Source organism: Chrysochloris asiatica, unplaced genomic scaffold (genome assembly GCF_000296735.1).
Source record: "Chrysochloris asiatica unplaced genomic scaffold, ChrAsi1.0 scaffold00100, whole genome shotgun sequence".
Taxonomy (NCBI): domain Eukaryota; kingdom Metazoa; phylum Chordata; class Mammalia; order Afrosoricida; family Chrysochloridae; genus Chrysochloris; species Chrysochloris asiatica.
In genome coordinates, this window is record NW_006408618.1 from 2,960,445 (window position 1) to 2,972,347 (window position 11,903).

Here is an 11,903-nt window from a genome sequence, read left to right on the forward strand (position 1 = left end):
CAATCCCCGTTCAGTCCTTTTTTCTACTTGAAACAGTTCAGGGCCGGCTGTGGCCGTTTGGTTTTAATTGGAAACTGTCTCTTTAAATTTCGAGGAGATCTGTGTGCATGCATAGTAGAACCCTCCGACGGTGGGGCTGGGGTGTTCACTAGCTCAGGCACCCCTATAGTCACCAGAAGGGAGGTGCTCAGACAGCAAGGGACCAATGAACAGATACCAAAAGAAAGAATGTCCACATCTTTATCTCAGCGGTTCTGCCAAGCGTCTGTGGCTGCTCCTATCCTTCCCTGGCTTGGTCTCACCCAAGATGGCGGCTTGTGGAGCAGCTGAGCGTCCCAAACTAGAAAGCGATGGATTTCTTGCTTCTGCCACAATTTCCACCAGCTGTAAGCCTTCCAGCCATATAAGTATTCCTTTATATGTGGTTCAGAGTTCTGGGACCATCCCCTGAGCCTGCTTGGTCGGGTATTCTGTGTTGTTGTTGGCGGAGTTCTTTACTGCACTTCCACTCGTTCCGCCATCTTGTTTGTTCTTTTATTGATATATTTTTGAGGAGCAAATTAAAATAATTTCAAACATGACAGTTACCTATCTGTCCCTGATAACTGGAATTTACTAGAGACTTGAGTGCTGCATTTGGAGAGTTCATTGAGCTTTTTACCATAGTTTCTGTATTATGCTTGTATGTGATAGAAGCAGCTTCTTCATAGTATGTCTTCTCTAAACAAAGTGTATGCTTTCTGTGAACCTTCCCCTTGAAGGAAGACATTTTCAGTCTTTTGAAAATGAGGAAGGAAATGGGATATTGTAATTGAGTTACCCTTAAGAGCAGCAGTATGGAGACTTAAAAGGGAAGGCACATGAAGGTAAGAAATTCTCGGAGTTTACCCTATTTCTGGGTAGACTAGTTTGAATTCTGAGGCACAGAGTTTGAAGTGGCTTAAAACCAGTTCCTTAGCATGATTCATCAGAACAGTCTCTATAAGAGAATGCCTAACTATTCTAATTCATTGCCCCTTTACCAGTACAGGAAGAAACACCGTGTTCTATTTCTTCTCCACATCAAAAGACTTTATTCTGAGTTTCATCTGACCCTTAAATAGGTCCTTTGCTGTAGTGGCGCTTTAACAGAAACATCGCAAGTGGATGACTAACAGATTTTTTTCTCAGTTTTAAGAGGCTAGAAGTCCAAATTCAGGGCACCAGCTTTAAGGGCAGCCTCCGTCTCTCTGTAGGCTCTGAAGAAAGGTCCTTTTCTCTTTGAGCTTCTACTCCTAGATGATCATCTTGTGGCTTGTCATCTTTCTTCCCCTTTCCCTAGGAGCTACTGGATGCAGGGGCACTAGAGAAAAAGAACGGGCTCTGCCATTCCTAGTTCTTTCTTGTTCTGTCTTTCATACTTCAAGAGATTGACTGAAAATACAGCCTAATTCTATAGATGGCATACTGCCTCATTACTATAGCTGCCTCTCATCCTGCCTCATTAACATTGTTGTTGTTAAGTGCCCTGGAGTCAGTTCCCACTCAGTGACCCTGCACAGGGTTTCCAAGACCGTAAGTCTTTATGGGAGTAGAATGCCTCATCTTTCTTCCGCGAAACTGCTGGTAGTTTCAAATTGCTGTCCTTGAGGTTGGCAGCCTGACTCGTAACCACTACTCTACGAGTCCCCTCATAAACATTATAGACGTTAGGATTTACAACATATAGGATAATTCACCAGATCATAAAATGGAAGATAACTAAATAAACTGAGAATCATGAACTAGCCAAGTTGACTCATATTTTGGAGGAACACAATTCAATTCAATCCATAATATAATCAAAGGTTTAGATTTTACTCATAGCCAGATTGTTTCATTCAAAAGTTAGGATGTTGTTGTTTGTATCAAGTCTATTTCAACTCATGTTAACCCTAAAGGACAGAGCAGAACTGTCCCATAGGATTTCTGAGGTTGTAATCTTTACAGGAAGAGATCACCAGGTCTTTTCTTATGTGGAGTTTGCTGGTGGTTTCAAACTGCTGACTTTTCAGTTAGCAGCTGAATGCTTAACTGTTGTGCCACCAGGGCTCCTTTCACAAAATATGTCACTCATGTTGCTTTTTTTTTTTTTTAAGAAATAAACATTCACAATCTAAAACGACTACCTTTTTCTACCCCGTCTTTACTACAGGTTCCCCCATCCTTATTATATGAAGGACTTTACCTTTTCTGACATCTTGTGAGTTATGGGGCAGATGGCAGTTGGGAATAAAGCTGCTTCCTTCTTAGTGCTAGCAGAAACTTGGCAAACTTTGGAGAAGTCAACTTGGCATTTAGGCTAGATTTAATATTTAGTTTAGGATCCTGCCTCAATGTTGCAAGTGGATGAAAACTGAGTGTTTAGTATTCCTTTTCAGTCCAAATAATAGTTTCTGTTCCCAGAAAAAGGGATGATATTCCAAAGCCTATGCATAACTTCTGGCTTGAAAAATGCAGGTAATTGATACAAATTTTACCGTAGATGATGATAACTTAGATATCAGCATTAACAAAGAATCTGTAAGTTGTAGGAGTCTATATTGCAGCCTGTCAGTTGTGTACCTACCTGCTTGGTCTGAAACAAGAGACAATGAAACTGCAAGTGACTGGTAACGTGCTTTTCTTTTGTTAGGGACAAATATTGGGTGTCTTGTTTGGCAGGTTAGATCAGTAAAGTAATGTTACATAAGATTCATCTATTCACTGCAGAGAAGCCAAGTGTCAACCTTAATTTTACTTATAAATAGGCCATAGAAACCTATTTATTACATAATGTATTCATTGTTGCATTCAGGCATTTGCTTAGATTCAAGGCATATTAGGACATCCATTATTGGAGCTGAATGTCAGGAGTTTCTGTGCTTAGAAAACAGTGTACAAGACGGTAAGAATGGGGAATAAGAGTATTTCAATAAGCTCCTTGTTTGAGTAGCACAGATTTTGTTAGCTGAAAGCAGTCAGAGTGTTTCCATAGTTATTAAGGGAAATAACACTTCTAAATTACTGTCTTTTAAAATATTCATAACTTGAATTGCAAGTCACTGATTGAATTGGACAGTGAACATCCACTTTTCCAGAAGTAAGACTGTTGAAAAGAATCCCTCAAAAGAAAAGTTGAAATGTCTTCATAAGCATTCATTTAAAAAATGAAAAGTCTGTCTTGGATCCAGGACTTGAACTTTTCACTATATATGATGTTGGTGATGCATCTTCATTCAGTTGTGACCTTGTTTTGCTTCATTTCAGATGGGGCATTCTCTTCTCCCACCCACGGGACTTTACCCCAGTGTGCACCACGGAGCTTGGCAGAGCTGCAAAGCTGGCACCAGAATTTGCCAAGAGGAATGTTAAGTTGATTGCCCTTTCAATAGACAGTGTTGAAGACCATCTTGCCTGGAGCAAGGTAGAGTACCAGTGGCATGTGCTTTGAGCCTATGGTTGTAGATTATAGAGATTAGCTTGGTTTATGAGGTGAAGGTACAAGTAAACCTCGGGTTCATACTTCAGTGATTATTTGAAACTCTAACTTGGATTGCACAGTGACCTTCACGTTAATAAACCAACGGTCAGTTTTCAGCCCTCATCTCTGTTGGCCTACCCAACTGATGACTCAGCTGATCCTGAAGCATGTTCCTGCCTTGGTTTCCAGAACATCACAATTCTTGCTATTCTTGCTCAAATACATGGATTGACTATTCATCATCTCCCAGCTCCTAATTCATGCTGGAGCTGTCTAAAACTCATTTCCTAGACCTCTCTTTTCTCTCTACACTCTTTTCTTTGGTGTATTCATCCACTCACATCTTCAGATGCCATCTATGCTTGATTCACAAATTTCCATCTCAGTGCCAGACTCTCCTATTTTCCAGTGTGGTTTAACCACTGCCTACTTGGTATCTTCTCTGAGCTGTCCAGTCCTCTCAAACCCAATTGCCCCAAACTGGACCACTGTTTGTACACATCTGAAGTAATGGCAACTGCATTTTTTTTTTTTTTTTGTACAGGCCAAAAATACAGGAGCCATCCTTAACTCCTCTTGGTTTTTCACATTGCATATCTGATTTATCAGTAAGCTTGTTGACTTTCCCTTCAAAATAAATTCAGAATTATATTTGGAAGCCTCCTCGAGGCCTGGGTTATCTATGTGGCTTAATCTCACCTCTTTGGGTCTCAATTCAAATAACACCCATTAAGGCTCTCCTTGGCCTCCATATCGAAATTTTAAACCCATACTCCCTTGGTTTAATTTTCCTCTTTTGCTCTTGTCACCATCTAAAATATTCTACGTATTGCTTTTGTCATTTGTTTGTCTCTCCTCACCAATAAAGGCTCCAGCAGGATAGAGACTGGTTTTGTGCAATGCTGGAACAGTACTTACTTATTACTCAATACATCCTAGGCACTCAGTCCATATTTGTTGAATGAAAGAATTGGAGGAATTGTCTACTTTCTACAAGAGGACTTATTTGGGCTGCAATTTTGATTATCTAAAGAGCTCTGGTAGCATAGTGGTTACGAATCGGGCTGTGAACCGGAAGGTCAGCAGTTCGAAACTACCAGCTGCTCTGCAGGAGAAAGATGAGGCGATCTGCTCCCGTAAAGATTTACAGCCTCGGAAACCCTATTCAGGGTCGCTGTGGGTCGAAACCGACTCGACGGCACTTAACAACAACAAAACTTGCTTAAGAACATTTTAAAGACTTTTCTATATAATATGCTAATTAATACTAAGGCTAGCTAACTTGTGGGAGAGCACTTCACATGCACCTGAATAAAAGATGTTGTATTCTACTGACTGGTGAGATGCTGACCTGGGGCTGCATCCCATAGTTATTTCATAGCAGTTTATCATAAGTGTATAGGAAGATTCATGCATGCATAGGAAAAAAGGAAAGGATAATTCTATTTCTTGAGGTGGATTTTTTTTTTTTTCATGTCATGTTTGGCAGTGAACGTTAACTGGCATTTCTATAGTATTTTCACAGACAGTTTCTCATTAGAATCTAGCAGTGTCCCTTTAAGTGGAGAGATACACGCATTCCCTGGGGTTACAAATGAAATCAGGTCCTAAGTGTGTCTTTAAGTTGGAGTTGTAGGTAAGTCAGAACAGGTACATACAATTCTTATTTTGGCTTAATTGAGTGCAGGAAAAGACCCAAAGCATTTTCAATGATTTAGAAGTTGCACATGCATGTGAAAATGATTGTCATGAAAAATTTCTTGTGAGTAAGGGTTGGTTCAGTCCTTTCAAAGTTAGGGCAAGTTTACATAATGGTAAAGGTCAATTAGGAGTCCTGGTGTAGCATTATAGAATAAGCACTGGACTGTTAACACGAGGTTAGCGGTTCAAACCCACCAGCCACTCTTTAGAAACTGTATGTAGAGTCATGAGTCGGAACTCACTCGATTGCACTTAACAACAGGAGTCATCCAAGCCCTGGTGGTGCAACGGTAAAGCACTCAGCAGCTAACTGAAGGGTCAGGAGTTTGAATCCACCAGTTGCTCTGCTAGAGAAAAATGTAGCAGTCTGTTCTATAAAGATTACAGTCGTGGAAACCCTGTGGAGCCCTTCTACTCTGTCCTGTAGTGTCACTAGAACTTGGAACCAACTTGCTGGCAATGGGTTTGACTTTTTTATAGGAGTTCTCCCTAAGTTGGACTCCTAGTAGGGTGCTGTAGGATTAGCACTGGACTGCAAACCTCTAGGTTGGCAGTTCAAACCTACCAAATGTTCCTCTGAAACCCTATACAGAGTCGCTATGAGTTGAAATCAACTTGACAGCACTTAGCAACAACAAATCCTAAATTGAATTTTTGGAACCTACAGATTACATATTTGTTTTTGTCCTCATCTCTTTGGCTCAGAGTTGGAGGGACTTGCTTAAGGTTGCCCAGCTAGAAAATGGATGGCAATGTGATTTGAACCTCAAACAAATGTTGTTTTTCATATTAGATGGTGGTGTGTAGAAATTAGCCTGATTTAGATTAAATCAAAGGAGCTCTAGTGAACTCAGCATCTAACTGAAAGGCTGCTAGTTTAAACTCACCCGGCAGTTCTGCAGTAGAAGGACCTGGTGATCTGCTTCTATAAGATTGCCATCAAGAAAACAGTATGGGGCAATTCTACTCGCTATGAGTCAGAATCACCTCAGTGGAACTAGGTTTTTTTGTTTTGACATAGAATATAGCCAAAGTATGGTTCTTTGTTGGGTGTCTATAGTAATGCTTATCATGCAAGTGACAAGAGTTGTGTAATAATTCATTGCATCTTTAAAAGTCCATTATATAATACCTTTTAAAGTATAGGAGCATAACCAGATTCATTTTCACTGATGAGCTTCTGTCTTAGACATTTTCAGAAACAAGTTCCACCCATCTGAAGTCCAAACTTTGACAACCGGTTATACCGGAAACTTCAAGTTGCCTCCAGCATGAAACTGTATTGATTATTACCTAGTCGTGTCAGCTTGATATGCAGCCATGACAGCAAAAGAGAAATTGGTATTCATTTGTTGCTTGAAATAGATAGCAACAAGTGAATCCCAATAGCAATAAGAGCTCCTTGGGTTATGCTTTGCTGTGTGCCGTGGAGTTGATTCCAACTCATAGCGACCCTGTACAGGGTTTCTGAGGCTGTAAATCTTTACAGGAGCAGAACGCCGCCTCATCTTTCTCCCACAGAACAGCTGGTAGTTTCGAACTGCTGACCTTGCGGTTTATAATCACTACGCTACCAGAGCTCCTTGGTTTATGCTTCGATATGCATATATTCTATCAATATTCTCTCCAGCAATACTCTCCTTTGAAAATCTTACCCATTCTTTAAAACACCAGGTGGAAATCCAACCTTTCTTGAAGTCTTTCCTGACTTACCAGCCTTCCATGCAGTATTTAAATTCTGCCACTAAATTATTACAAGTGTGTTTGCTGTTGCTTCATATGGGAATCATCTAACCAGGTTAGACATTCCATTGAAGGCAGGAACTATGTCTTCCTCATCTGTATTGCATATGTACTTAACTAGAGTGCTTAGCCCTGGTGGTCATTGTTTGATCAAATAATGAAGCTATTTCCTCCCCCACACCCTCAGAAGCTTCCAGGGATAGGGAAAGTAGAAGTGAATGATTGAATGACATTTTATTAGGGGAGTGGAGCACATTATTTTCTTTAATACAGACTTTAAATGGTTGGGTTTTCTGTACAGATTTTTGCCCTAGTATAAGTTTACCTTTGCCATTTCACACATCAGAGATTTATCTTTGATTTATCCTTAAAGTATACAGTGAGCTCTCCATTCTTATGTCTGCTTTATGTTTTGTGTTTTGTTCATTTCTTTGTACTTCCTGATACGTTCTATGCATACTGTTTAAATCATGCTTACTGTCTCTGTTTGAGGCAGATCAATAGAATTCTTTGCATTTGACATTTCTAGCTGTGATGAACATAATGAACCCACTGTTTCTAATGGTCTACATTATTTGGGTACTCAGATGTACCTTGGACTGTGAACTAACTATATACATTATTTAGCCTTTAAATAGCTTACTGCTGCCTTCTAAATGCAGTGAAATCATGCTGAATTTTAAGAGTTATTTTCTCCCCTTTTACCTGCTTTTCAGGATATTAATGCATACAATGGTGAGGCACCCACAGAAAAATTGCCTTTTCCCATCATTGATGATAAGAATCGGGACCTTGCTATCCTCTTGGGCATGCTGGACCCAGCAGAGAAAGACGAAAAGGGCATGCCAGTGACGGCTCGAGTGGTGAGTCTCAGAAATCCATCTTATGGTCCACGTGACTAACAAGGAGGTTGTATTCATGTAAATAAATGCTGGGACCAGTTAGAGGAAAAGTGGAAATGTCTCTAATTACTGTATTGGTGATAATCTCATTTGTTAATCTATAATGCCAATGCATTTTCCAACTAAACTGTTAAACAGCTTCATTCATAGCTATAGGTGGTGGTGGTGGTTATGTTTTGTGCCACAGAGTTGCTTCTGAGTCATGGCGACCTTGTGTAGGCTTTCCGAGGCTGTAAATCTTGATGGGAGTAGAAAGCCTCATCTTTCTTCTGCAGAACCATTGGTAATTTCAAACTGCTGACCTTGAGATTAGCAGTCCGACTCGACTCGAAACCACTTTGCTGCCAGAGCTCCTGCATAGCTATCAGAAATCTCCATAAAAATAAGCAGTTCTTGGAGTGCATTTAGAACCCCAGGTGGTATAGTATACTCACCACTATACTAATGAGGGCACCATTCTACTAAAGAAGGTAGCTGAAGTCTAGAAGTAAAGAATATTTTCTACAACTTTACTGAGATTTCCTTCATAAAGCAGCTGGTTTTTAACTTTTTTTTTTTTTTTCATTTAATATTTATTATTGGTGTCTGTATCTACAACCAAACATACATCCATTCACAGTTTCTACATGAACAATTGAATGACATTGGTTACGTACTTCACATTGTCTCACTATTCTCACTATTTTACCCATATTGTTTTGTCACCATTCATTTAGATGCTCTGCCTCCTAAAGTTCTTGTCTGGGTTTTAGATTAACTGCTGTCAGATTATGTTTTTTAACTTTACTCATTAAAGAACAAACCCAGTCCCTCATCTGCATAAATTAGTGTACAACAGTTAAGGCCCAGTATCATTTCCCTTTAGTGTTATGATAATCTTCCTAGCTTTACAGACTTTGACATGGTACCTTTTCTTGGGATTGTTCCTGGATTAATTGGCAACTCAATTTTTCTTACTCTGTGTAGCCAGCCCAAATATATAATTCCTTTCTAAATTTAGAAAGGGGTCCTGGTATGGTGCTGTAGGGTAAACACTGGACTGCAAGGTCTGTTTGAACTGCTAGGTCATCACCGAACAACAACAAAACAATTTGGAAAAGCAACATAGGAAAGAAAAGTATATAAGCAGTTTACTATATCCATGGGATTTGGGGGTTTTGTTTTGTTTTTCACACCTTTACACATCTTGCTTATCTATAGTATTTTTGAAGTAAGTTAATTATCAAAATCCCTCAAGGATTCCTCTGTATGCTTTTCTATGTTTTGCAGGTGTTTGTTTTTGGTCCTGACAAGAAACTGAAGCTGTCTATCCTCTATCCAGCTACCACTGGAAGGAACTTTGATGAAATTCTCAGAGTAGTCATCTCTCTCCAACTGACAGCAGAAAAGAGGGTTGCCACCCCAGTTGACTGGAAGGTAAAGGGGAAGGGGTGAGGACCAGTTTTCAGGGTGTGTGTTACCTGGGCTCTGTGTCTAGCCTGCAGTTGTACTGGGATGGTTTTCCCCATGGCTGAGGCTAAGACTTACTGAGTAGATATTTTAAGTGCCTTCAACACCTTTTAAGGAGCTCTGGTGACACAATAGGTTAAAGCATTGGGCTGCTAACCAAAAGGCTGATAGTTCAAACCCACCAGCCACTCCATGAGAGAAAGATGAGGCAGTCAACATCAGACTGCCTAGGGAGCAGCTCTGCTCTATCCTACAGGGTCATTTGCTTTAGAATCACCTCCACTACGGTGGGATTTGGTTACCATCTTGTATGTAAAATCTTAGTTCCTTATATCGCTATCTAGCTTTTAAGATTATTTGGACAAATTAATTGGTCAGAATGATTCCTTTTCTTAATATTTTTTTAAAATCTTTACCTGACCTTTACCCCGAAGGCAAATGTTTATACCAAAATCATAATTGGTGACTTTCTTAAGTCTTGACTGTGTTAAGTATTTGTTGTCTTCATATCATGTTTCATTTCATTTCCCTTAAGCTTCCGTCTTTTAAACCAATGTAGAATTCTCTGAAACTTGTGTATGAACTTTTAGTCTCTAGGATTTCTGTAGTATGAAAGACATGGATAACAACATGAGAAAATGCTGACTTTGCCAGCCAGTAACTTAGGATACTTGAGGCAGCTCCGTGTGTGTCAGATGAAATGTTGCTCCCAGAGGGTTTCCACGGCTGATTTTTTAAAAGTTGATCACCAGGCCTTTTGTCTATAGTGCCTCTGGGTGGATTCAACCCTCCAACTTTCTGGTTGTTGTTGTTATGTGCCGTGGAGTCGGTTCCGACTCATAGCGACCCTGTACAGGGTTTCCAAGGCTGTAAATCTTTACAGGAGCAGAAAGCCTCATCTTTCTCCCACGGAACAGCTGGTAGTGTTGAACTGCTGACCATGAGAGCAGCAGCCCGATTTGTAACCGCTATGCTACAGCTGAATATGTTAACTATTTGTCCCACCGAGACACTCCCTTTACATCGCTACATTTCTTAAATACGCTAACCTGAATACCAGGTTATGTTGTCTCCTGTTTTTGCTGTTGGCAATTCATTGAACGTCTATAGCCATTTGAACATGTATTTGTTGAACTGCAGCAGTGGGCACTGGAGATAAGACTGGAGATGAGAGCATGATCAATATAAAATCTCTGTCCTCATAGAACTGACATGCTAACGATAGAGGCAGACTTAGTTATTAGTATATTAGGTGGGGATAAGTGCTGCTGGTGGGGACAGTAAGAGCGTAGGGATGGGAGGGTTGGCTTTATGTTTGACTGTGAAGCATGGTCTCTCTGTTAAGGAATCTTTGAGAAGGTCATGAAGAAATGAGTGGCCATGCTAGTCGTATTTGTGTGGGATGAGCACTCTAGGCAGACAGAACAATGTATACAAGGAACTCTACCTGAACATGAACTTGGTATGTTTAAGGAATAGAAGGAAAACCTGTGTGGCTGAAAAAGCAGCAGCAGAAGGTGGGTGAGGGTGTTGGAGATCAAATGGAGGCAGGAGGCAATCGTTTAGTTCCATGCAGGCCATGGGAAGGACTTAGAATGGAAATTTAAAGGTTGGAGGCACTCCATGAGTGGTTAACTAGCTTGGCTGTTAACCAAAAGGTTTGTGGTTTACATCCACCCAGAGGTGTCTCAGATGTAAGGTCTTATGATCTACTTGAAGACAATCAGCCATGGAAAACCCTCTTGGAGCACAGTTGTACTCTGACACATTTGAGGTTGCCATGGGTTGGAATTGACTCAACAGCAAGTGGTTATTTCTTGGTAAGATGGAGATATACTACCCTCACAAAAATGTCAAATGATCAACCTATGAAAACAAAGTTCCTCAGAGGGTAGAAGCAAAGAATACTTAATTATTCTCATCAACATCTGTAGCTACTTTTTAGAAGTTATTTCTTATTTTTAAGCATCGCTTGTTGTTAGGTTGCATTGAGTCAATATCAACTCATAGCAACCCGATGTACAACAAAACAAAACTAGATGATTGAATTTCATCTTTCCCAATGTCTTTCAATAGGATGGAGACAGTGTGATGGTCCTTCCAACCATCCCTGAAGAGGAAGCCAAAAGAATTTTCCCTAAAGGAGTCTTCACCAAAGAGCTCCCATCTGGCAAGAAATACCTCCGCTACACTCCGCAGCCTTAAGTCTTTCCGGGAAGTTGGTGCTGGAGCTGCTCACTTAGTATAGTGAGCCAGGAAATGCCAGCCACCAATCATGCATCAATCCCATATAAACATCCTGGTGTGATCACAGCCAAGGTCTTTAGGTTGTTGTAGTACTGGCTTATTAAATGAAAATGGCACTAAACATTGCTCGGGATTCTTGACTCTGTGCCTTCACCAGAATTACTTTCCACTCATGTATCTCAACATTGTGCTGGCTCTCTATTTGGCATATGGATTTGGGCCTCAGATCTGATTGGGTCTCTGTAAGGTTTATGATCAAAACCTGGTTTAACTTCATGATAGGTTGACTCTCAAGTTTGTAACTATCTTAATGAAATCTTCTCTTCTGTTACCCATTTTGGGGAGCAACAGAACTTGAGGTTCAATTTCCTCTGTAAGTA

General features: G+C 40.3%; 1 protein-coding gene across 1 annotated transcript in view; it reads left to right on the top strand.

The window, feature by feature from the left end:
* The window catches only part of PRDX6 (peroxiredoxin 6), a 16,806-nt gene extending 5,325 nt beyond the window's left edge, over nt 1-11,481 (top strand). Inside the window, exons 2-5 of the mRNA XM_006867053.1 lie at nt 3,268-3,424; nt 7,642-7,788; nt 9,097-9,243; nt 11,353-11,481. Of these exons, the coding sequence (XP_006867115.1) occupies nt 3,268-3,424; nt 7,642-7,788; nt 9,097-9,243; nt 11,353-11,481 (580 nt within the window). The remainder of the gene's footprint in view (nt 1-3,267; nt 3,425-7,641; nt 7,789-9,096; nt 9,244-11,352) is intronic.
* The last annotated feature ends 422 nt before the right edge of the window (nt 11,482-11,903 follow it).